This window comes from Miniopterus natalensis, chromosome 1 (genome assembly GCF_054644295.1).
Source record: "Miniopterus natalensis isolate mMinNat1 chromosome 1, mMinNat1.hap1, whole genome shotgun sequence".
In the NCBI taxonomy this organism is placed as follows: domain Eukaryota; kingdom Metazoa; phylum Chordata; class Mammalia; order Chiroptera; family Miniopteridae; genus Miniopterus; species Miniopterus natalensis.
In genome coordinates this window covers 10,031,674-10,058,428 of record NC_142081.1, presented here as the reverse complement: position 1 = coordinate 10,058,428, position 26,755 = coordinate 10,031,674, and the positions used below count along the sequence as shown (strand labels likewise).

The window sequence follows — 26,755 nt, the reverse complement described above, 5'->3', positions numbered from 1 at the left end:
TCAGGTGAAGGGTAAAAAAATTTTAAAATAGAAATGTTCATCCACAATCCATCTAAAATCACCTCTTGGGCCCAAGGGGACACAATGGAAAAAATGGACCAAGTAGTATTTTAACTTAGTAAGGGTGACCTAACAGACTACCGTTGACCTTTGAATATGGATTTGAACTTTGTGGGTCCACTTACATGTGGATTTTTCTCAATAAATACTGTAAGTGTATTTTCTCTTTCTTATGATTTTCTTAATAACATTTTCTTCTCTTAGCTTACTTTATTGTAAGAATGCAGGATATATAATGCATGTAACACAAAATGTGTTCATTGACGGTTTATGTTTTTTGGTAAGGCTTCCAGTTAAGATTTGGGGAGTCAGAAGTTCTATCCAGACTTACAACTGTGCAGGGGGCCAGCACCCCTAACCCCTGCATTCTTCAAGGGTCAACCATGTACCTGTTTCTAAATATCATGAAAAAAAAAAAAGAGTAGAGGGAGTTTTGTACTATTTACCCTCGGGATGTCCATGAAGAACTCAGATTAGAGAGGAGGAGGTTGGCAAGAAGTAAATTTAATAGCCTTTGCGAAAGGAAAACCACAAGCCCAGGATCACTCACATGAAATTCTCTGGGTACTCGCTCAGGGCCATGTCCACGATGTTCAGCGCGTCGTGGTAATGCTTCTGCGCCGACAGCAGGAGGGCGAGCAGGTGCAGGGAGTTGACATCATCGCCTTGAAGCTGAAGAGCCTGGCGGACATACCCCAGAGCCTCTGGTATCTGGTTTACAACAAAACCAAAAAGAATTTTTAAACACCCGCGCGCGCGCACACATGCGCACACACACACACTACCCTGTTTCCCTGTGTAACTGCCAATACCCAATCTTTTATTTTTCCCTAAGTGAACACTTGCTCTTTTTCCGCAAAACTTAAGCATGATCTACTTGGGATCATGCTTAAGATAATTTCACTAAATGGAGGCACATATAAATTGCCAGAGGTTTTTAGTGGAATTAAACTGCCTGAGATGAACTGTTCTCATTTTTGAAAGTGTTGCTGAAATTAAAGTGCTTAATGAGTTATGAAACTTTTAACAGAGTTTTCCAAACCACCAGACACCTGTGATTCCTGCCAAGTTCCTCTGTCCTGGTCCTCCATTAGACGTCAGGAAAACATACAAACACACAACAAACAAACACTCCACATCTTCCCAAACTACAGCCCAAATACCTGATCCAAGAAACAAGGGGCACTGCCACATACACGCCACATCCACATTCAAGTGGGACCAGGCACAACCTTGACCTTATAAATGCAACGGCTGTCAAGACTTTTCAAAATCGTCCAAGCTCGATGGTTGATAAAACACACACAAGTGAATACTGAACACCCTCTAGATTCCATGCGGGTTTAGCAGTAACTAGGGAGAATTCAATCCAAAGTTGGATTTTGAAAGAGAGCTCGAGAGTGAAGCTTCCTCCGCAGCTGACCCTGGGCTGCCTCTGGGCTCCCCTCCCAACCTCAGGCCCATGGCTGGACCCCTCTCAGCTCTCAGAAACCTCCCAAACCCTCAGAAACTTCCCTCCTTAGTAGGAAGCCATGACTTTCGTTTTTTCCAAATCTGTTAGTTTCCTTCTCTGAAAGTCCACTTTTCATGGATTTAATTCTAAACGCTGGCTATGGAGGCTTTCTGCTCTGAGCTCTTACGGCTGGAAGAGACCATCTGCCCAACCCTTTGTTTATAGGAAGAAGCTGAGTCCAGAGGCAAGGTCACCCAGCTACTGAACTTCTGAGACAAGAGTGGCGCTAGATCTCACGATTCCTCCCCCGCCCTCTCCTCCTACTCAAAGGGCACTGGCTCTAAAGGTAAGAGGTCACAGCCCCCGCCCGTGGTCAGCAGGAAACACTGCCACCGAGGCCTGGTGTCGTCATGCTGGGTGCTCACAAAGGCTGCTGACACCCACAGGCTCTGTGCCCTTGACCATTCCCCCGGGTGAGAGCTGAGGGTGGGCACAGCACCCAGCCTGGTACCGTGGGGAGGGCTGAAGGGCAGGGTGTGAGCGTGCTGTCCGTGTGCAGTGTGACCAAGGCCATCAGGGACCAACTGACACAGGGTTCCAAATGGAGTCCTGAAGGGATGGCTAACTTGAAGGAATGCAAGGCTGGTTCCTTCCTTCAGCGAGTATATACTTCTGAGTGCCTACCACCTGTCAGGCAGCGTTCTGGCTGCCAAGGTAAAGCAGTGACAATGACAGACATGGGTTCCCGCCCTCGTGGAGCCTCCGGTCTGCTGAGAAAGATACCAAACAGGAGAGCTGAGCAAAAGGAAGGGGCAGTGCAGGCTGCTGCAGGAGGGTGGCCCCACGGAAGAGGGGAGAGAAGGTCCTGATGGGGAGGGGCGGCCAGGTGGCCCTCACCAGCGCTCAGCTGCTGCAGCAGCAGCTCGCACTCAGGCCAGCTGTAAGCCACACACCATGCCAAGCGAGAGGACCTTTCCAGAGGAGGGATCCTGCTTTCCTCAGGCCCCGGATAACCAATGGGAGCCACTTCTCTGGGAGTCAGATGCATGCCTGCAGCCCAGGCCTGCCAGGGGAACGGCACGTCTGGGGCGCTGACCTTCTGTTCACCCTCCAGTCAGCTCTCAGGAATGTGCTGGGGTTACCACCAGTGTCTTGCACCTGGTGGGCAGGCGGACATGTGGCCAGAGTCTCCAGAACAGCTGGGAGGGGACAAGAAGGGACAAGAATGGCAAAGGCGGCTTCTGGAGGCTGCTCCAGGGAAGGCGACGGCCAGTGAAGTGTGTCCCTCGGCTAAGAGCACTGTTGACTCTCCTATCAAGGAGACACCACATGCAACTGTTCACACCTCCACGTATTTTACAGCAACTGGTGTCTCTGTCTATACCTGCTGACGTCTTCTTGTCAATCACAGACACCCTTATGGCAACCAGGCCCCAGCCAGTGACTAAACCTCCATTCTGCTGAGAGCTCAGCGCTGGGCTCTGCTGGCAAGGGACACGGGCTCTTCAGTGACCCCTGGGTGTAGGGTATGTGTCACGTGCTGTGTCCATGTTGCCACCCGACCCCAGGATGGGCCCTCCAGATGTATGGACTGAACATTCAAAAGCAGAGCCTGGCTCACCTGTGTCTACACAGCTGATGCCCAAACTGACCAGAGCACCAGGGTCTTCACTGTGAGGAGCCGCCGTCCGCTGAGAAGGGCCCCTGGCTCCAGGTGGGCATCGGGTGAACAGAGGAGCAGCTACTGGCTCGAACTAAAGGAACCACATCAAGACAGAGCGGGCACCCAGTTTAGGAAACATGCAAGAAACTGACCTGTCTGGAGATGGCGAGCTGCAGAGCGAGGTAGAAGGCTGCTTGGTGATCTGTAGGTGACAGACTGTGGGCCCTGAAAAAAGTTTTTATGGCTGTTAGTACCTGGGAGATGCCATTTCTACTTTCCCTACTGAGCGAGTATTCCCATTTGCATTTTTACACCAAGGGCACGTATTTAACTACCGAATGTCTCATTTAAACCTTTCTCCTTTGTTCGTTAACAAATGTGACGCATTTTCCCTTCTCTGTATATAGGAACGACACAGTAGCCTGTCTCCGTGTTTTGTCCAGACTCTGAAGCGGCAGCAGGTGACCCTTGGCTTCAGGGAAGAGCCTGGAGGCGAAGAATCGCAGACCCTGAGCCCCTACCTCCCCGGCACACTGAGAGGGGGAGGCCCACCCACCACAGGAGGCCACGGTGAGGCCACGGGTGTACTTGGCAAGGTGATAGCTTCTTTGGTTGAGTTTTGGCTTGGCCTTAACACTTCTTCATCCAAATTTCTGGATTTCAAAGAAGCCATATGAAAATCAAGACCCGGCTTTGCTCGTAAAATGAGGTTTTGGTTTTTGATGAACTAGCTACAGGGAGAGGAGGAGACCCAGTCAGGCTTCTGAAGCTGCTGAGTTCCACGCTGCCGGCTGACTTCGTCCACGTAACGCTGACATGTGAGACTCCGGCTAAACGCCAGGTTTAGGTGTAATGACCGGCCTTCGACACTGGATGGGGAGAGGCTGTGCTGGCCTTCTAACTGTTTGCAAACGTGGTTGCTCTTGCTTTAATGTGGAAGTCAGTCATACTTCACCATAAGCAACTCAAAACGAGACCGTCCATGGGATACACCTCTCTGCTGAACAGTCTGGCAGGAAGAGAAAACCAACCTTTACTTTCTTTAAAAGGTGCTATGGAGCAGGCTAATCAAAAACCGGGGAAACAGACCTTCAGGCTGTTCTGTCAACATTCTGTAATTAGAGGAAGGTCTTCTAGCAGCAGAGAACACATTCAGGAGGAAGAAGAGAGCCAAACCATAGGCCATTACGGGGTCAACCGCGGCGAACACGCCGAGGATGGCTTTCTGCAGCAATAAGGCCTGTTCATGGAATTGTCCTTCTGCTGTGGGGAAAAGACTAAAAAGTCTTCCAGGTGTCTGCCATCCAGAAAATATGCTGAGTCCAACAGTTCGGGACATTGTTTGGGCGAACGTGGTAGCTCATGTGGGGCACTGGGGGGAGCGAGGGGAGTCCCTGTCCTTTTACTGCTCTTACTTCACCAGCAACTGTGCCTCAGGACTGTTCTCACCTTAGGAGGAGAGGCTCAGGCTACCTGCCTGTGCTGCTCTTTTAAATGCCTTGTTTCGACCAGTATGCTCCAGTTTTTATTATTCCATAAGTATTGGTTTTCCCATGAATTTGTACATCAAAGAATTTTTTTTCTTTGGAGTTAATAAGAAATGAGATCAGGATGTCATGGTTTCTGTCTCTACTGATCATTCAGGGAAAATGAATATGAAATTAGTTATGAAGAGACACTAAATTATTTAGCATTCTTTATTTTATCTCATTTCCTTCATATTTAACAAGAAGCTAGGTTCCTACCACCCTCAAAAAGAATTCCTCAGAGTTGTCATTTTCTCAGTTTAGGTTTCTCACAGCTGAAGCTAAGTTGGAGCATGGCTGCCTCCACCCAACACCAACCAAACGAGAAGCTGGCAAAAGTCTGGAGAACCAGGGTGTTGGGTGAGGACAGCTCTGAGCACGGGTCCCACCCTGGCCTCATCCAATGGCTGTTCACTGTTAGCCGAAGCACTGTGACCAAAACAAGCAGGTGTGCTGGAGACCTCGGCATTTCTGGGTGGGTTAGGGCAACATCAGAAGAACTGCAAACCTGGCTAACGACGGATATCCAACTGCCGAATTTCTAATGAGGCACAACTTAAACATACACACTTTAAAAATCTTATTTTTATCATTTGGCTAATGAGTTACCCTGACTACTTTAGCCCCATAAACCCCATTCCCATACAGCAGGCACCTGGCAGAGCTACTAAGAGAAACCCAGGCACCTAAAAATGTCACCACAGGGATGCTCACAAAGTACTTCCCTTGTCAAAGCAACTCCATACCCATTAATTTAATTTCTTGTCCATAAGGAAAGGACTGTTAGACTGCTGGGTTATTAGGTTGTCTATCTATCCATCCATCTACTCATCATATCATCAAAGTGATTTTTAAATATCCATTTACATTTCAGAAGTAATACAAATCACTCGTATTTACTGAAAATCTTTCCTTATAGATTGTCAAGTCTGCGATGTACTAGAACAGTCCTTGTTAATGTGTACTTGAAGTAAAATAATTTTATTTCTTCGAAAAAATGTTCTTTATTTCACACAAATACTAATTTAGGTTAGACCTCTCCAAAAAATCATATAGGATTTTATTACTCTTTATTCCCACGTGAACTAATATTTTTAAAAATCTCTCTGAACTGAAACCTAAGTAAAGGAGCAACGAGGAATTTGGGTCACGGAACAGCTGTTACATAACATGAAGTCAGGGGCCGTGCCCCTCAAGTAGACCACCACGCGGCTGTGTCCAGGGCCAGTAAGAGGTGCTGGCCCAAGAGAAGGGGAACGGGGCGACCACTTTTTGGGCACGAATGTGCGTTTTACAAGCTAGGACCGGAGCACTTAAGGCTCCAAGTCATTTGAACTGGAAACGCTTCCCGCTCTCCCGTGCTGAGGGATGTCAGCAGAAGCTCAGCACGGGGATAGGAGAGCTACCTGCAGGTGTCAACGGGGACTTCCTGTCATTAACCAGTCTGGGGCCGGCAGGGGAAGGCACGATCGGCAAGCCTGGCAGCAAACGGAACCGAGATGCAGGGTTTCAGACGAACTGAAGCCAAGTGACGATGATTTCATGAGGAAAGGAGCGCGTTCGCTGCAGCACATCTACAGGCAGCCCCAGCTCCAGGCGAGAAATCTAACAGAGGGTGTTAGGTACTGAGAGGTCCTCATAAAATTTTGGTGTAAGTAACTAAGTTTTGAATACAAGATCCAAGACAGCAATGTAACTCCGATATATTTAAAGTGAAAGGATTGACAGCCACTACAGATTTGACATCATGCGGCTATACTTTCAAGCAGCGATTCATTTTAGTGATTTATTATAGCTGCAATAAGAATAAAATTAGGGCAGTGCGGTAGAGTAGGTGCCAGAAAAGCTGGGTGACAGTCAGCAGACCTTGACTCTATCCTGACCTCAACAGCCATGTGGCTCTGGTAACTCTTCTCACTCCTGCATCCGAGTCCCTCACCCGCAGTGAACACACCGCTGGGCCTGTCTACCTTACTGGTGTGAGGTTAAATGGGGATGTGAGGAAACTGTGACACTCGAGCGCTTGCTAATTATAAAGAAATTCTCTGAATTTCATGAAAGGTGCAGGGATAGACACAAGCACAAGGTGTTCTGGAGCCTGGCAGGGGTGGAGGGGACTGACTCCACGGTCTTCACATAGTATTTCAGACTGTCCTGAAATCAGGCTTTTTCATTTCTTAAAAATCTGTAGCTTGACAGGCTAAAAAAAAAAAAAAAAAAAGCTAAGAAAAAATGATCCTTTTCCTAGATGACAAATGTCTTTAATAAAAGGAATCACCTCCCTAGACACACAAAGTATCTGTCTTCTTAGAGCTGAACGGCTTTATTGGGAAAGAATAAAATGTGCCCAAGCGACGAGCAGATTAAGAAGCAGATTTACATGTAACACATGATGCAGATACTGTGTGTTCAGTGCTTGGGAGGAAAGACTCCCGGGGAAACAGTGTTTACATAATCTTTATAAATATCTCTTCCTCTCATACCCATCACCCTTCGGTGTCATTACGTACAGCCAAGTGAAAAGACGAACTCCCACTCACCTCTGAAATGCAAGGAGCGCCTTTCTCTGCAGGACCTCCTGCATCCCTCGCAGCGAAGCTGAAAAAGGGTTCCATTGGTCAGCGGCATGGAAGACCAGGGAGTTTGGGACAAATTCGACACTCATCCCCAAAACTCCACATCCATTGGATTATAAGCAATGAGTTCTGGGTGCCTATGTGCTCAGGCCTGTCCCAGGCACTATAGAAGACAGGACACAAAGCCCAGGCCAACCCAAGGCCCTTGGACTCATTGGGCATAGCTTGGAAGGATGTTGAGGGGACAGTGTGAGTTGGATGTTGCCCCAGGCATAGGGGGCCATCTTTAAAAGACCAGCTGGGAACTCCAGAGAGGAGCACATCTGTTTTCTTAAGTGTAGGCATGTAACTGTTGGGTGAAGCCTGGCTCTCCCAGAATGGCACAGAACACCACCAAGCACCAATGGTGTTGGATTGAATGGCTGTCAGAAGTCCTCTGGCACAGAGCAGCTGTGATCCTCAGCTAAGGGTACCAGCTTGATGCCATGAAAGGCTAGTTTAATTCACACTGTGCAATGACCAGGGCTGTTAGTACCTTGACATGAACACAAGGGATTGACCTGGCCAACGCAACACCAAACTGGGAAAATCAGTTCAAAAGTGTGAGGTCATCCTGCTGTGAGCCAACACTTCCCCCTGTACAGAGCATGTGAGACATGGGTCTGTCATGGGAACTAAAAAGGTACTTTTTACTGGGGCAAGAAAAAAAGTCCTGGAGGAAACGGTCTATGGTTCCTGCAGAATTTCAAAACTCTAAGTACATCCAAACATATACCATTGCTGCAGGGGTATCCGGTGAGCTGGCATACTGCACGCGGACACATCTGTGAATTAGAATGTTCGTGGAGAAGGGGCGGGTCCTGACCAATCAAGGGACGCTTCCTGGAAGAGGCCGTCCCTGAACTCTTCTATATTCCTATGCCTTAGACTCAGCATCCCTTCACGCGAGGACAGCCAGCCAAGTGCTGGAAAGAGGCAGGCCCAGGCTGGGTTGGGTGAATCAGATCTCAAGGCCCCCTGCTCACCTTGCACCTCATGACAGATGCCCTGCACATGCCAATGACCCTGGCAGAGGGCTTGGGAGCCCTGGCACAAGACCTTGGTTCCTTCCTCCCATTCTCCAAGCAGTCTAGGCAATGAGGACAGCAGCAGCAGGCCCCACAGGACGGCACACCAGCACAGCCCAGCTTGTATGCCATCCAAAGACAGAAGGAGGTGTGGGAACCCTTCGGTGCCTGTGTCCACAGCGCCCGGGGGTGGGGATTCTCTCACCGTCAGTGGCCTGCAGGCTGTATGTGAGCCCCAGAGCTAAGTAGCCTTTGGCCTTGAACTCGGACGTTTTCTCTCCCGCATCAACGACAGTTTTGGCAAACTTCTCAGCCTCTTCCAACTGAAAAACCAGATAAGTTAGAAACGGTGACAACCTGCAGAATTTCTAACACGAGTTACCACAAGCATCGGCTGCCAAGAACAGATTTCTGATGAGTCACTGTGAAAATATCTCCCAAATCTCCCAAGTCCACTCTGGTAATTCTGTTTCTTTATCTGAGCCTCTCTAGCCGTCCTGAGGATTCCCACCTTGCCTTCTTTCTAAAGTTTTCCCTGTTGCTTTTTTGCCTTCTTTCCAAAGTCATCTTCATACTTGGCGGGGGTGGGGGTGGGGGCTCTTCTCCTTTCCATCTTTACTTTTTACTGACTGGTTCTGTAATTAGGTTGTGCTAGGCACTCGGAAGTTGAATTTTATATAAAGGGGTGGGCAAAAGTAGGTTTACAGTTGTGAGTATGAGAAACAGAGTTTATTCTTGCATTAGTACTTATTAATTATTGTATTATTTATTTGCATTATAACTGTGAACCTACCTTTGTCTACCCCCATATGTAAAAAATGTTTTGTGTGTTTGGGTCTTACTTTTTTTTTTTTTTAACAACATAATGAACCTATCGAGGCTTGGATTCTCTTTCCCACAAGCTATTACAGAGCTCCATCTATTTATTTTACACCGCCTGGCACATGGACCTGGCATGAGCAGACGCAGCGGGAAAATGTGCACCTGTAAACTACACCCACATCAAGATCTTTCGCACAGTTCATTAGAGGCAAAAATAATAAGATGTGTTCTGCCAAGTATGGCCAATGTGATACTCTTGAAGCTGGTGACACTACATGTGGCGTTGGGAAGTTTTAATAATAAAAATGGAAAAAATATATACAGAAAAGATTTGTTACTCTCATCTTTAAAAAAAGAGTAGGCTTATTTTAGGTGTTGGCGGCATCTGTCACAGTGATGAGCGGCACCACGGCTGCAGGGAGTGCAGCGGTCACAGCTGGGATCTGGCATTTTCAAAACGGAGGGGCTGGGCCTGTCCCCCCACCCACTCCTGCTCCCACTCCGCCGCCCACCCCACCACTGCCCAGCGCCGCTCCTGGCTGTGGCCCCGCGTTGTCGAAACCTGTAAAGACCACGCAAGCCTTCCCAGCTCTGTGTTCCCGGCAAGAGCCTGCTCTTTCAAAATGTCTTTTTTCTCCTGCATGTTACCAAGCAAAATGTAATAAAGGTCGAACACTTTCTCCGCAAGGCTTACTTTTGTCCTGTTGGGCCAGAATAAGTGGGGGGAGTAAAAAACGAGCAGCAAGGACCATAACGGTAAAACCCTTGGCAAGAAGAACTTCCCCAGGGGACTGGGGTGCCTTGTCACTAATCTTGATATGGAATCAAAGGAAAGAAAGTAAAACTGCATCGTGTGTGGCAGTGATCTAGACCATCGTCTCAGCAATGAGTCTGAGTTTTCTATTTTCTATTGAGATGTAGATTTTGGAGGTTCTAAAACTGTTACAAATCAGGCCACTCCCAAATTCAAATCTGAACAAGGCTATCAGAAGAGGAACATGGATGTGAAAGCAGAGGAATGAAGACAGTTGGGTTTAGCCCAGCTGATGTGGCTCAGTGGTTGGGCAGCATCCCATACACCAGGAGGCTGCCAGTTCGATGCCCTGTCAGGGCATGAGCCCGGGTTTCGGGCTCAGTCCCCAGTAGGGGCGTGCAGAAGGCAGCCGATTGATGCTTACTGATGTTTCTCTCTTACCGATGTTTCTCTCTCTCTCCCTCTCCCTTCCTTTCTTCAGCCCTACGTTACCTTCACACAGCAGGTGTGTCTGAGCTCTGAGCGTGAGTTCCAATTCGATCTGTCATTTCTACTTTTGAAACACATTCCCATGAAAAAGAAAGACCTGGAGTCCCCCAAATACACTGACCCCCACAGTCCTGTGGGTGGGTAGGTGAGGCCCAAGGAGGCCAGGGGCCTGGGCCTCTGAACAGCCTTGTGTTTGCGTAGCTGTGAATCACAGCTCTTTCCTCTCAATGCCCTGAAATGCGACGGGCAGGCAGCCCTGCCCGTGAGCGGAGGCCCCGCGCACTCACCCAGTGAAGGGAGCCCATGCACAGCTTGGCGGCCAGGAGTGGGATGGTGGCATCATCAGGCTTCAGCCGAATGCACTCTCTCAGCACCTTCACGGCACGGGCAGACTTGGCAAAAGGAGATTATTTCTGTGAAACTCAAAATGTTTGACAGAACCAGACACTAAAACCTTCCCCAGGGGTTGTTAGTTAGCTGCCCCCGTAATGAGGTTTTGCAACTGGGAGCCCAACCACGTGGGGGCCTGGGGATGGTGACAACCAGAGCTTGGGGCTCCTGAGTGACAGGGGCGTAAATTGTGGCTAAAACCAGCGGAAACGCCTCCCTGGAATCACCCTCATTTTCTTTTCTACTTGTGTAGCCATTGTAAAAATAAGAAGAAGAAAAAGACAGAGGAGGCTTATGTTATTATAAAAAATAAACTGTCCAATTTATAGCACACCATACTAAATTTCTCTCTCCACTTAGCCCAAATAATCTCGTATCACAGCCTTAACAATTCACTACATGGCAGATTCACTAAATGGCCCAAATTCATTCTCTCTATTGAGTATGTACTACGAGCGGGTTCTATGCTAAGCACCTTGTGGGGGTTACCCAATGTACCTGATAACCATTCTGTGAAGAAGGTCCCATTATTACTGCATTTTACTGCAGAGGAAACTGAGATACTCAGTGACCTGCCCGGGGTCACACAGCCCAGTCAGTCCTCAGCTCCAGCAGCTGGACCCCAAGCCCATGTTTTCAACTAACACCACCCCCTGTCTAATATAATAAATTACTAAAGAGAACTACAAGATTCCCCCTCTGGGAATAAGTTTATGCTCCCAACTGAGCAAAGGGCCAGGGTGAAGAAACGAGGCTTAGTCTGAGCCATACCTTCACATGACAACGTGGCAATGGCTAGAAAAAGACAAATATTTCCAAATTCTTCTCAGTGACGTGCCCACATTGGCCCCAAATAATTAAACTTGATTTTTATTCATAAACGACCATAGGGCAGCCTCCAGGAGCGGGGTTAGGCTTCTGCGAGGATGCCACCGCCCCGGATTCAAAGGCGCTGAGCGCGAGCGCGGAGAACCACGCGCACAAAGGGGGACTCACCTTGCCGGCAGCCATGAGCGACAGAGCAAACTGGTACCAGAGGTGGAACTCCTCAAAGGCAAACTTCATGGCTCTTTCCAAGCACTGGTTTGGGAAGAAGAGCAAATGCAGACGCCTGAGAATGGCCAGTGTCACACCGGCCAAGGGAGAGTTTGTGTCTATGCACGCCAAGGTGGGACCTACAAAGTCCGCTTTCTTTTGAAGGCTTAAAACGTAACCTGCCACCACCAAACCTTCCTGCAGAGTCCCTACAGCAGGGTGCACTGGGCCAGACGCCAGGACAGCCCACCGGTGGCTACAACACAATCCTTGACCTCGAGCAGTTTCTCATCGAGCACAAGAAGAGGCAGGTGCACAACAGCCCCAACACAAGGCCAACCTGACGAGCACCCCGAGAGCGGGAAACACGAAGTGCTGTGGGGAAGCAGTCACAGGACTCAGGACTGGCACCCTGGAAGAGTGGCTAGCTGGTTTACTCTGAAAAACCACCCTAATGAAAATATACTACAAAGTGAAGTAATAAGCAGTTAATAAGCACCCACTATATGCCCAGTGGGGACATGGGTGGGTATCTGTAGATCCCAAGTAAGATGACCACGTGGCCCCCCTTTTGATCACACTGCCACGTGCTCGCTGCAGTCTCGGGGTGGACATGTGATCCATCCTGGACAATGTGACGGCAGCAGGAGTCGCTGGGTGAGGCCTGTGGACAGCTCTTGCCGGGGGGGGGCACCCTCAGCCGGGGCACACTTGGCCCTGGCCCTTCCTTCTGCCTGGGACACAGACTGGATGCTGGAGGCCGGGCAGCAGGAATGGGAAAGCCAGGGGACAAAGGCCATACCCTGGAAGGGCTGAGCAGAAAGAAAGAAAGAGCTGGGCCCCGAAGCCGTAAGATGCTGCCGCCTCTCGCCAGGCTTTCTGTCGTGGGGACAAAATTAACTCCTGTTTGGTTCAGTCAGTCTAAGTCTGTTTTGTCAGTTACACCTGAATACGCCTCTCACGATTCCAGGCACTAAGGGGGCACCTGGGATCTGAACCTGACCCCAAAGCCCCCTTCACTGCTCTGCCACGTCGACAGCACCAGGAACCTGTGACTGTGCCTCCAAGAAGCACGAAGGGGAAATACTAGAGCAGCTGGTGGGAACGATCAAGCAGGCAGGTGGGGCAGCGAGGGGAGGCACGGGCGGGGAGTGGGGGGAGGCCGCTGCGGAGAGCAGCAGGCAGAGGAGAGCCGGCAGCACGTGCAAGCGGACTTGGGGGGGGCAAGGGATAACGGGGGGGGGACCGAGAACGACGGTCGCAGCGGCTGGGGTAGGCGAGGGAGCTGGTACCTGGAGAGGGGGTCGGTGACGGCAAAAACGAGGCCCGTTCTAACAGGCCTACTCAGCTCTTCACTGTGAGGTAACCGCTAGGTACTGAAATACATGCACAGAAACAACTAGACATTTAAATGCTTTTCTTCCTCCCTGTGATAAGACGACTAATAAACATCAGCTATTCTCCCGATAAACAAAGACTGCAGCAGCTGAAACGGCCTGTTCCCGATCAAAAGCCAGAGCTCTAGGCAGGCTGCGTCCTCGGGCCACCGCGCTCGCTCTACGCAGTGAAGGCCGTCCAGAAGCCTCCCCTGGCCGGCGCGGAGCTCCACTCCGGGTGCTGCAGGAGAACACCGCCCGCACAGGGTCGACTGAATCCTGGGGCTACGAGGGAGCTTGGGAAGCATCTGGGTGAAGCCCCCAAAGGACAGGACGTTTGTCATTCTGGCTGCCTATCACCTCAAATCTCTTCTGACTTTGTTTCGGGGGTAGGGCAACCCTAGATAGAAGGGAAGCGGTCGCTCTGCTTCCCAGTAATAAGCCTCAAGGTGAATGGAAGAGGGGAGCCGTGGGAGTGTCACATGACCCAAGCAGGGACAAGCGGGTGCTCCTGCCAGACGCGGCACCTGGAGCCAGTGAGGCCGGGCGGAGGACCAGAGGAGCGGGTGTTACTCCCAGGGGCTAGGCCTGGATGCGGGGGGTTGGGGGGCACAGAAACAGTGGGGTAGGTCGAGGCCCTCCAGAGCAAACTGGGCAGGGGCCTGGCCTCCTTAGTTTCTGCTCACGCCCACTGTTCAGCCTTCTGCGGACCCCGTGAGCAGTACGCCTCAATAAGTGCCTTTCTGCGGCGCTAACTCGTCAGTTCTGTTACTCACAACCAAAGCCCTGAAGGTAGACCCAGCCCAATGCTTCAGGCCCTGCTTCTAGCAACCCTACTTATCTCCCAACAAGTAGTTTCTGCCTGAGAACCTTCCAGAATAGGGAATTCACCACCTGGATATTAGCTAGAAATAATCTGGGGGCTGCTACAGATGAAGTGTATGGATTTGGACAAGCCAATTAACCGCTCAGTACCTAGATTCCTCACTGTACAGTGGGAAATGTAATAGTAATTAATGTAGAGAGTTATCAAGAAGACTAAATTAGTTAATGCATATAAGCATAATTAGTTAATTTATGTAAGAACAGTACCTCAGAAACAGGTTAGAAAGTGCTAAATAAAGGTTAGCTATAACCTCCTTTTAAAAACCTAACATTCTTATATTAAGAAAGAAAACTGCGAAATACCTATCACTTTACCTGAATTTTAACATATGAAAATTCAAATTTATAATGCATTATGCCAGAAATAATTGTTTTACAAATAATTATTTGTTTGCTCATTTTAGAAAAGGATTCCATCTGAGACCCTTGAAAACAGTGCACAACTTTACGGAGCCAGACTAGAATATGTTGTTTCCTTAACAAGTGGTGTGGACGGAATGTTTGTGTCCCCCCTAAATTCATACGTTAAAACCTAACCCCCACAGGTGGTGTTAGGAGGTGGGGCCTTTGGGAGCTGATCGAGTCCTGAGGGCAGAGCCCCCATGAATAGGATTTGTGTCCTTACAAAAGAGGAGAGGTCCCTTGTCCCTTCCACCTCCACCATGCGAGTTCACAGCAAGAAGCTGGCAGCCTGCCACCCAGAGGTGGGCCTTCACCAGACATTGAATCTGCTGGAGTCATGACCTTGGGCTTCTAGCTCCAGAACCGTGAGAAATTAGCATTTGTTGTTTATAAGCCACACAGTCTATGTTATTCTGTTATAGCAGCCCGAATGGACTAAGGCAACAGCTTTTGGATGACACTGGCTATGCAGCCAGGAACTGTTCTCACTGCTGTACAAGAGCTGCCTCATTTGGCCTTTCTGTCCCCACAGGGTCTGAGCAGGTACTATTCTGTCCCTCCATTCACAGATGTGGAACTTGGAGCACAGACAGTTGTGTGGCTATGCGAGGTCTCAGCAGGTTCCGGTAGAGCTGAGATCTGAATCCAGGCAGCTCTTAGCACCGCACCACGCACACCAGGCCCGCTCATGCTGCACGGAGCAGAATACAGCTAAATAAAAGGCCCCCCCAAATGCCACAGGTTCCCGGGACTATTTCTGAGACCCAGCAAGATTTTTTACTGCTAATGGGTCCCTTGCTCCCATGGACTTTTGGGGACGCCTGCCGAGGCTACTAAGGACTGAGGCCTTGCAGAATTTTCAAGAAACTCCACAGATCCCACAGTACCCACCAGCAGGGAGGCTGTGTCCCCAGCCCACCTCAAGGTGCCCAGTGACGTGAGTCACCCACTTACTCCACACTCACTGCCACATCTTTCACGGTCCCCTCCCCGCCTGGGCCTTTTTCTCGTAGCTGTAACAACCCACATCTACAATAAGCCACAGGGGTGTCATACAGGGAGTTCAGGAATACAAGTCAACAATTACAAATTAGCCCCTCCCCCCAATTCAGAGGTGTCTGGGCTCCGGCGTTACCGCCGAGGCTCTGTCTTCCTGTGGGCTCTTGGCATCTTATATACAGTGACGTGCTGCCTCTGAAAACGCGCCCAGGCAGCTCCAGATGCTCCTGAAATCTCAATGCCAAGCACACTGCTCGATGTATAACATGTCCTTCCCTATGTCCCTGCAGACATCAAGATTACGTAACTCCCTAAGCAGCTCAGGTCAACATTCCTCAATCACGAACAGAGGTCCTCTCCCGCAGAATGCCTCGAAAAAACAGGAGCTCAGGCTGTCACTGGGGTGCTAGCCACAACTTGTGCCCCCCTGGATGGGGTGTTTGCTCACCCCAATTCTGCTTGACTATCCCTTTTAAGCACTTTAGTCATATATGCATGTGATAAAGTAAAAATTTCCAGTTTTAATAGTGAGGAGACTGAGATTTATTTTATATGCTATAAAATAAAAATAAAATAAAAGCATTCACATTTTAGTAATGATTAAAGTCTAAAAGAAATACTGATGAAATGGACTTTTAAGAAGACACAGGTGCTAAAACCTATATAATTCTATTAGTGAATGTCACCCCAATAAATTCAATAGAAAAGAAAAAAAAGGAAGACACTGGGTATTTTTGCATGTTAGGGGCATTTAAGAGGCTGCTTCAGTCACCCCGGCCCAGCATGGCTGGTGGCTGGGAAGGGGCCAGCGGAGTCTGGCGTGGGGCTGAGGACAGCGGTGGCGAGGCGCTGGGGCCAGACTGCCCAGGCTTACCCCAAACTCCTTACCCACCAGCCACAGGGTGGCTATGAGCCTACATGAAGTGATGTTTTAAATGCGTGGGAAATGCTTAGGCGGCTGGCACAGAATGAATGCTACAAACACGTTACTGCTGATGCTTTTATGAAACAAAGAAGGAACAGATCCTGTGGGGCTGGGGGTCCAACCTGAAGGGGGAATGCAGGGGAGAGAGGAGCTCGGGGCAGGGGGCAGGGGGCAGTGGGTGGCAGAGGGGGGCGGGGGCCTCTGAGTGGAAAGGGGGAGATGAGGGAAGATGCCGGCCCTTTTTCACTTCAAGTGTCCAGTGAAGAGCCGGCAGCGTGGGCCTGGGGAGAGGGATACGGGGTCCTGTCCAGGTCTGCAGATCCCTGAGTCACCCGCACAAAACAGCAGGTGACATCTTCAAATCGTCCCTTACCAGGAACGAAGATGGATCTGGCAGTAGTAGTATTTTTACCGGGAAAGACGGGCCCATTTGCTGTAATCGCCCTGCTACCGCCGCCTCTCTAAGGCCCGGATAACATTCATTTAATACCACGGATGTTTGGTAGAATGAGAATTAGACTCTAAATGGCACCCTAATGATTGGAGCGGTCGTCAAAATGTCCCTTGCAGACATGTTTCCTTTGGTAGCAGAGGCCTGTCCTTTTCGGGCTTTTGTTTGGGCTTTTCATAAATCAGCCATCTCCGAGGGGCAAGAGGACTGAGACGCTCTTTGGCATGAGAACGGGGTTTAGCAATTACCTTCCTGGGACACAAAGCCCAGCTCCCCGAACCGGGCGCATGGCAGCGACAGCTGAGCACCAGCTCGGCGGCGAGGAGCCAAGGCCTATTTTTGGAATTCGAGAGTGAGACTCAGCATCCAAGAACCCACAGAGGAGGGGCCCGGAGTAAAATAATCAGATTTCGCCTCAAATTTAGCCTGGAGCCTAAGTCTAAAATTCATTACTATTAAAATAGAACAACTAACAGAGTGAACCGTCTTCATCACTCACCTCTGCGGACAGGCCGGCCGACCCTGAGAGTCCTCGTAACAGGTCCTTCAGCCGAGCTGATCAGGGAGATTTTCTTTTCTGTCCTTTGTACTCAATGAGTCAGCTAATAGATGTAACTCTTGGCAATTGTGTTACAATGTTTTTAATCTAATGTGGCATATGGATAATATTTTGTGTCTTTACTTTTAGCGATGAAAAACTAAGCAAGTCAGACATTTTGGGCCATCATCTTAGATCCAAAGAATGACATGATGAGAGAGCATGTTGAAACCTTTGAGATGGTCTAGACCCATCCTTTCTTTATGGGGGGGGGGGACTGAGACCACGGGAGGAGCCAGGACCTGCCCAGGGTCACCCAGTGGCAGACCTGGGATTAGAACCAAGGTCTCATGAGGCTCACTTCAGAGCCCTTATTTCTGAATTAACTAAAAAAAAAAAAAAAAGAGGGGGTAAATTAAAGTGGAATTTGAGAGATCTATTCCAGGAGAGTCTAGAGTCCAGGAAAAGCTTCTAAAAAGCATGCTCATGGGGCTCTCGGCTACAAATGAAAAACCCTCCCAGCCCCGCTTCTGAGAAAATACAGATGGTGCCCATGAAATCTTGCTCAGATTTTCTCCCCTTAAATTAAAAATAAACTATAGCAAACCCCATATCCGTGCCCCTCTCCCATTTCTCTTTTTGCTTCGAAACAGCAACACTGCTCCAAGCAGAGAAGTCTGAGAGCTTTATTGCTCTGGCACACGCTTAAATTAAAGTGCACCACTGCCTCTGGCCACGGTGGGAGGAGCGAGAGTGGGTTGTTTCCCGGAGGTCACGGATTCGATACAGAACTGACTACTGGTCTCCATCCCCAGCATGCTCTCTGCTCAACTAGATGACTCGTCCTGATCAAGCCTGCACGGTGAGGAGAGGGTCTCAGGGTCCTCTCATACTACACACTCCACCTGCTGTTTTGCCGATATAGCTGTTCTTCGTTATTCTTGCAAAATGAATCTCTAAATTCAAGAAATGCACCTTTCATCCCTCTACCTCCTCCCTCTTCAACTGCCTCTCACCTTTGGTGTTTGTCTGTTTTCAGGCCGTCTCCCCTGGCTTGGGGCTTCAGCTCTCAACCCTTCAACCACGGCTGCCGCCTCACCCAGGGGCGTTCTGAGGGAGGGAAGTAAGGAGTCAGGGGTATAGCAGCCCAGGGGTGTGCCATGTACAGCCTAGGTGCTCAGTGAAGGCTCAAAGGAAGGAATAAATGTGGATTGAGTGTTAGATCCATTCTTTCAAATATCCTTTACCAGCTGCCAGGGACAAACAAGAAAGCACTGGGAGGAGTGTGGCGAAATGGGAAAACCTGGAGGTGATGCCACATCAGATAAATGTGGCCTGAGGGTCAAGTCCCACCTGCTGCCTGGAGTCCAAAAGCTAAGAATCGTTTACAGTGAGCACTTGTCATCCACTTGATGAGAGGAGATACTAACTTTGAATCCAAACTAAGTGAAAGGTTACCCACTGTTCTCATCAATGCACCTGTATTACAAAAAGTCGTAGTCACTATTATATGTTAATTTAATCAATAAAATATCATGGAAATGTTTTCTCTCTTGTTATACCTACTCAATATCCTTGATTTTGCTTCTTGGTTCTCAAAACCTAAAAATGTTTAGTATCTGGCCCTTTTTAGAAAAGTTTGTCAACCCTAAGGCTCACTCTATGGGGCACTTTATATGGCTGAGGCGGGACTGACTTGCCCTATTGTTCTGAAAAGATAGAATAGGTATAAGCTACAAGGAGACAATTTCAGATCAACCCTTTTTAACAATCAAAGAAGAATAGAATGATATACATTATATACCAAGGGCTGTGCTGGCTGTTTTACACCTATTGTCTCGCTGAGCTTCACATGATTCAGCCTCTGAGGTGGAAGTCCAGAGTGGCTAAATACCTTTCCCGAAGTTACAAAGCTAGGAAAGGACAGTGTCAGAACTTGAACCCAGCTATGCCGAGTTATTTCACTGTGCAATGAAAGACACTACTAAGGGTCAAAGACCATCTGCCAGGGTTATTACAGAGGTGATTTTTACACTAGAAAGCAGATTATCAATACCACCAATAAGAACAAAAACATACAATTTGCATACACTATGTCTTTAGTCATCACAATAACCCTTAGAGGTAGGTCCTATTATTACCTGTATTTTCCACAGGTTTAGAGAGGTAAAGGAACCTCTTCAAGTTCATACTTGGGATGTAAAGTAGTAGAATTGAGAATTCAAACTCAGTTCTGATATTAAAACATGAGATATTAAGATGATAATACAATTCAAAGTGATCTACAGATTCAATGCAACCTCGATCAAAATTCCAAGTCTTTTTTGCAGAAATGAAAAAGCCAATGCTCAAATTTATGTGGAATTGCAAGGCGCCCAGGATATGCAAAATAACCTTGAGAAAGAGCAAAGTTAGAGAACTCACACTTCTTGATTTCAAAGCTTACAGCAAAGCTACAGTAATCAAAACAGTGTGGTGTTGCTATAAGGATAAAAATATAGAGGGGTGAAACAGAATTGAGACTGCAGAAATAAACCCACACATCTATGGCCAATTGATTTTCAACAAGGGTGCCAAGTCCATTCAATGGGGAAAGAAGAGTCTCAAAGAATGTTAGAACAACTTGATTTCCACATGCAAAAAACTGAACTTGGACCCTTACTGACGCCATATACAAAAATTAACTCAAAATGATCAACAACTAAATATAAGAGCAAAAATCATAAAATTCTTACAGAAAAACATAGGAATAAATCTTCATGACCTCGGAATTGGAAACAGATTCTTAGATATGACACCAAAAGCATAAGTAACGAAAAAAAAAAGGATTTACTAGACTTCAACAGAATTAAAAACTTTTGTGCATCACATGACATTATCAAAAAACAGAAAAGACAAACTACAGAATGGGAGAAAATACCTATAAGGGTTTATTATCTACAATAAATAAAGAACTCCTATAACTCAACAACAAAAATATAAACAACCCAATTTAAAAATGGGGCAGAGTGTTCTTGAATAGACATTTCTCCAAACATAATACCGAAATGGCCAATAAGCACACGAAAAGATACTCATCCTCAGCAATTAGGGAAAAGCAAACCAAACCCACAATGCGATACCACTCCACACCTACTAGAATGGCCAGCACGGCAAAACCACAACAAAAATAGCAAGTGCTGGTGAGAACACGGAGACGCTGGACCCCTGCGCCTTGCTGCTGGGAATGTAAAACGGTGCAGCCGCTGTGAAAAAGGGTTTGGTGGTTCTTTAAAAAGTGAAACCTAGAATTACCACATGACCTGGCAATTCCACTCTTGGATATATATCCAAAAGGACCGAAGACTGGAACTCAGGTATGTGTATGCCAGTATTCACTGCAGCACTACTGACAACAGCCAAAAGGCGGAAACAATCCACAGGTCCATCCACCCCAAAACACCCAGATAAAATGTGACACAGACATCCAATGGAATATTATTCAGTCAAAATAGGAGTGAAGTCTGGTACATTCTATGAGCTGTATTATCACAACATGGCAGAGCCCTGAGAACATTAGGCTGATGAAATAAGCCGGACACAGAAAACAAGTATTGTATGGTCAGAGGTTACCAGGTTATGGGGGGTGGGGGTGGGGAGTTATTGCTTAATGGGTAAAGAGTTTCTATGTGGGGTGAAGGAAAATTTAGAAATAATCACGATGGTTGCACCACATTGTGAATGAAATTAATAGCACTGAATTATATACTTTAAAAAGGTTAAAATGGCATATTAAAATTATTTTTAAGTTAAAAAATTTTTTTTTTCAAAGAGGACCATAAGAAGAAAGCAATGATGCTTAATTCAAAAACCGCTTTCCTATGGTGGGAATCTAGGTACCAGTGGCCGTGGCAGTAGCTGAGATTCTTCAGGGTGGACCTGTCATGTAAAAATGACACAGCTGGTCCCTACTGGGCTGACCCCGAAGCTGGCCCAGAGCTGAGGTTTGCACAGACGCTCTGTCCCCTGGGACCCACCTCTTCCTCCGCTGCCCAAGTACCAGCTAAATGAGCTTTAGCTTACCTCAAAAACCAAAGATGAGAGTGCACACGGCCCGAAGCCCTGGCGATTCAGTACCTACCGTGAGCCAGACACCCGGCCTTGACTGCTCAGGAGACTGTGGTCCATGGGTGTCTGGCCACACCGATGCCCTCTAAGGACCTTGGCACCGGGGTCAAGGCTGGGTTTCCGCAGTACGAGCGGGGCTGCAGGAGATCCCAAACTCTGATGCACACTGACAAATGGCAGGCCTGCCAGGCAGACTGGCTTCCATGGTCAAGTGTTTCGCACAGTGGCCCCCGGTTCAGGGAGTGTTTGGGTTAGGAATGTGAAAAGGTCCCGTGGGTCCAGGCCCTGGCCAGACGCTCTACCCACAGAACTACAACGTTGCTGAGACTCATCATGAACAGACGAACAGGGGTTCAACCAGACAGAAGTGCAATGTTTGTCTTTAAAGCTGCCATGTCTGTGCAGAGGGGACACATGCACCCTTCAAAAAGGACCCCGTAGCATCCTGTCAAAATGGAGCCATCAGTAGTCAAATGTAAGAAACGAACCCCTTCGCAGCTTGGGTTCATTCTAGAAAAAAAGGAAGCAGGGCTTGTTGCTTTACTTTTAATAGTGCGGGTTGTCATGCCAACGAGTGCTGCTGTTTAAATCGAAGGGGGAAGAAGTGCTCCTTCCTACACAAACCTTTCAGCAGAGCTCACAATGAATCTTTAAAAAAACACGAAAGCTCATAGCCCTGGAGATACGGTAAACATTGTGCTTATATTGAAACCTGCCAGAATGAGGGTGCAATAAACCTCGGGCTCGGGTTTGTGTTTCCTTTGTACAATGCTCCTGGCCCAGTATCTGGCTAAACGGCGCCCTGAAGAAAAGAAAGGCTCAGCCAACCTTGGGATGGGAAGGAGCCTTCCATCCTGAATAAATACAACTGGAGAAAGAGGCAGGAGAGTGGCGTTCTTGTGAGAGTGGCTCTGCAGCTGCTGTAAACACAATTCTCGAAGCCTGGGTCTCACAGCACTGCACGGCCCACCCAAAGGCGTCAACGACGGGGATGGAAGTTGAGGAGACACACTAGGACCCACAGCAGAGACACCACTGTCTCCAGGTGTCACCCGTGTTTGCCTTTCACCTACAACCCCTCCTGTTTAACTCATGAGATCTGAGACCACAGGGCCGCCGATTGCTTCTGGGGAAGCTCCAACTGCAAAACTAAGTAGAAACAGCAAGAAAGGCTGAAGCAAAGTATTCAAATCCTTTATCACTGGCCCTGTGGGCAGCAACCGCGCCTGGCTCATGTGTCCAGGCCTGAATCACAGCCCCTGGCACAGAACAGGGGATTGCAAACACATGTGCTGAAGACATGAATGTCCTCTATTTTATCAACTGCTCTAATAGATAAAACACAGAGATGGTACAAATTCAAAAGACTCCAAGGGATATACCGTGATAAACTTCCCTTGCCCCACCCTTCTACCCTAGCACCTTCCAGGCAACCTCCGGCAGTGTCGCCACTGCTTTCAATGTGACTCACGCAGAGAAATTCTGAACCGCAAAGGCTCCAACAACCAACAGGACTAGCCGGTGACTTGGGCGCCAGGTCATCACCACAAGATGGCAGCTAAATGTGACATCAAGATGAAAGTCATCTGGGTGAAAACAAGGTCCCAGCACCCGTGCCAGGAGGAAACATGCCAGGGAGCCGCTGGCTTGTGGAGGAATGCTGCTGAGGTGACAGCCGTCCCCCTAGAGCCATTCGTGGCATGACAAGAAGTCCATGGGCAGGGGTCACCAGCTTGTGACCGAGTCGGCCACCTCAGCTGCTCACACCTGTTTCAGACACAGGCCAATTTCAGGCCGGGGAAAGGCTGCATGGCCACAGGACAGGACAAGAGCAGACAGGTGAACCACACTCAGCCTTGGACCCAGGGAGATGCCCCGTGGTTCATCTGGAGGGAAAAAGTCCACCTTCAGAGAGCTCTACCATGGGCTGGGTGGCAGGGTCCCCGCAGACGGGCTCCGCAGCAGACGCGGTAGGTAGGACCTAAGCAGGCCAAAAGGAGAGGGTCCCAGGATATCAAGCGCCTGGAGCGGTGACAAATCGAGGCCAATCCCAGGCTTGGGCAGGGTGCCCGGGGTGCGCTGGGGTGTCAGGCCCGGTCACCTCACCTAGGGGGCTGTGAGGGGCTTGTAGGAAGAATGGGTAGCCACTGCCCTGTACAGTCACCAAACCAAAGACTGAAAAGGACCCAAGCCCGCAGGCTCGTGGGCTCCCCGGGCCCCGCCGAGCGTGGCCTTGCTGGGCAGCTGGAGGCCGAGCAGCGAGCGCTTATCTGATCTCAGCCAGTCCGTGGCTGTATTTCATTCCCTGTCCTCCTGCCCACGGGCTGTTGCAATGTGTATAAATTTAGAAAAAGAAAGATTAATAACACGGAAAAGTTCACTTTGACAAAGTGAGTTGTTTTCTTTCTCTCTCTCTTTCTTTTTACTCCACTAAAGGAAAGATAAAGTGAGCTTGTCACCGATTTCGACTCGACCATGGTGGGACCTGGTATTCTGGCAGCACCTCAGTTATGCAGAACCACAGCCAGGATAAAACAGTCAAGCTTCCATCCTAAGTGTTTCTTAGAAATGGAGGGAAGGAGATGACAGCACCTCGCAAGAGATCTGTATTCAACTAGGGTCCCTCTGAACAAGCAAAAGACCCTGAGCGAAGACCCGGTTTACGTGAAAGCCCGTCCCGGCTCGCAGGACGATACCCTGCGCCTACAGCTGCCCTTTCAGCAGGAGTCACACACCGACGCTTTAAATAAAATACAGCCTGTTTTATAAGGACATTAATATCACCGATGGGAGATTTGGGGTTACGGTGGAATTACACTGAAGGGGAAACTGTTAGAGAAACGCTTGCCTTCTCTCCCACACAAACTCACAGCCAGTGGGTGTCTGGACCACTGGCAGGAAGGACCAGCAAGAATTCCACCACCTAATCATTCAGCCCTATTTCCTTTTCACAGAGGAGGAAACCAGAGCTAAACCCAATGTCACATGGCTGCAGTGACAGAGGGGGTCAGGCCCAGGTCCCACGGCCGTTCCGGCGTTCATATCGCCAGCACCACCCACCGCCTGGAAGTCGTCGGACTCGAGGGCTGTACCTCCGACAGCATCTCAAACTGGCCTCTTCTCCCAAGTGCAATGGTCAGCAGGTCATAGACCACGGAGGCACTCTGCAGGCTGGTGAGGCGGTCACTCCTGTGCTCGGGTATCCTGCTCAGCACAGCGTCCCGGTTGGCCTGGAAACAGCAGGGAGGAGAGAAACAGGTGGTGAGCCAGCCCGCACCCATGGCCATCACTGTGCGGAGAAGCCATCCAGGCCCTCCTGCCCCTATCAGCTTGCCGAGGGTCTGGAGACAAGGGCGGGAATGAGGAAGGGGCTGCCACCTCTGCTTGTTTGTTCAAAATCCCCAGAGCACCACAGCACGTGGTACATGGTGTTCACCAAACAGTGGAGGCCTGGAGGTGTGATCCTGTAGACACGTGTACCTGTTGGCAGGTATGTGGAGGAAGGTTTAAGAGCCAGTGAGTACAAAGCAGGGTGATGTCTCCTGGGCTCAGGTTCACAGGCAGCCTGGCTGCAGGCACCACTGGGCCCTGGGGCAGCAGAACCCTCCATCCAGCCAGGCCCCGCTGCTCCTCACTGGCAGATCCTGCTCTGTTCTGCCTTAAAAGGTGGGAGAAAACTCCCAGCCCCGTCCTTCCCATCACCAAATGGTGTCATCAAGTTCCATCAGTCCTACAGAGACATGTCATACTTTTCCTCCACCACCAAAGCAACATTCAAATCCCTATGTGACATCTTCACTGGAACACAGTACAAAGACTAATTCGATCTTGTTTAGGGAAGCACAAAACAGACGCATAAGAGATAGCAAGAAGCAAACAGATTTTTGTTTTAAAGACATTACCAAGAAGGACTCGAGAGAACACCTTGCCTATTTCACATCTCCACTGCTCAGCCAAGAAAGACAGCAGGCACATTCAAGCTTATTAATCTCATCTATCTGGAAATGAAAGGCTCTTTAGAGCAACCTGTTTTCATTACTTTTGAAATATAATTTCTCTACAGGTTTCTCCAGACAAAACCCATGCAGGAGAGACTTTAACCACTAGCTTATTTCCCTTTTCTCCCCTATAGGGAGTTCAGAATCAATAAAGTTAGATTTTCCTGTCTTTTTTTCCCCTTGCTAACTACCAGAAGTCTCCAGATCTATCCGTCCATGGGAGCATGGGAAGCAACCCCCAGTTTTTCCTGTGAAAGTGGCCACATGAGGCACCGGGGTCACTTGTCCAGGCAGCCGATGCTTGTCTTCCTGCCTGACATTCAGAAAGGCTCTGCACACACCTCCTGTCTCACTAATGAGATATATAAAGCGCTTTCTTTCTGAGTCCGAGGCATTTGCTTTCAGTCACCCATCAGTACTTACTCACTTCAAAACTCCTTGCTCCTAAATGTCAAAGACAAATGAGAATGTATAAGACAGGCCACTTCCTACAAAGTGAGTCATCTCCTACGGAAATACGCCTGCTTTTGAAGATTTCATTCTAAATTTTTCTTGTTAGGAGTGGCTTTTAAGCCAACAAAAGAAGTTCGGAGGGAAACCAGGCTTGCTTTAAGTGGACTCGTTTTATTATTTGCTATAAACGCTCCATGTTGAGACCAATGCCTGGAAGAGAACAAATGAAACAAAATACTATTGAAGAGGAATTTTCAAGTAATGCCAAATGCATTCTTTTTTTCTTTCTTAGAGAAGTCTACGGGTATCTTTTGATTAAAAAGGTACAATACATAAGTTCAAACAGATCCACAAATAATAAAGATCCCAGAATATTGTATCAGTGTTGGCTGTGCCAGTACAGTCCCGATGACTCTTTTCTCCCGGGGAAAGCTAATTTGATTTGAGGCGAGAAAGTGGTACAATTCCCAATGAGTTCTTGTAGGTGGAGAGGCTATAGGCAAGTTATGCTTCTAAGATAAAGTCAGAACCGACAAAGAATACAATTTTCCCAAACATGGCAATTCTCACTTTGGTTCTGAAATTGAGCACATTCCTTTTCTGTCTAAAAACTGAAAAACCAAGGCGTCAAGGAGCATTTAAAAAGGGCTTCGAAAGGCAACATAACTTAGGTTTCTACCTACATAGTCACGGGATGACTTACAGAGAGAACATAATCATTTTGGCTGGGACTTGGTTCTTCATATTCATTGATGCCACCGGATTTCACCAGCCCCTGAAGAGATT

The 26,755-nt window shown here is 48.5% G+C and overlaps 1 protein-coding gene across 2 annotated transcripts in view; it reads right to left on the bottom strand.

Moving 5' to 3' along the window:
* Positions 1–26,755, bottom strand: part of TTC7B (tetratricopeptide repeat domain 7B) — a 186,373-nt gene that overhangs the window by 65,504 nt on the left and 94,114 nt on the right. For both annotated transcript variants that reach the window (XM_087818586.1, XM_087818584.1), the window contains exons 9-15: positions 24,611–24,748; positions 11,797–11,880; positions 10,698–10,802; positions 8,551–8,668; positions 7,243–7,300; positions 3,329–3,401; positions 611–771 (exon numbers count right to left, since the gene is read on the bottom strand). In XM_087818586.1, the coding sequence (XP_087674712.1) occupies positions 611–771; positions 3,329–3,401; positions 7,243–7,300; positions 8,551–8,668; positions 10,698–10,802; positions 11,797–11,880; positions 24,611–24,748 (737 nt within the window). The remainder of the gene's footprint in view (positions 1–610; positions 772–3,328; positions 3,402–7,242; positions 7,301–8,550; positions 8,669–10,697; positions 10,803–11,796; positions 11,881–24,610; positions 24,749–26,755) is intronic.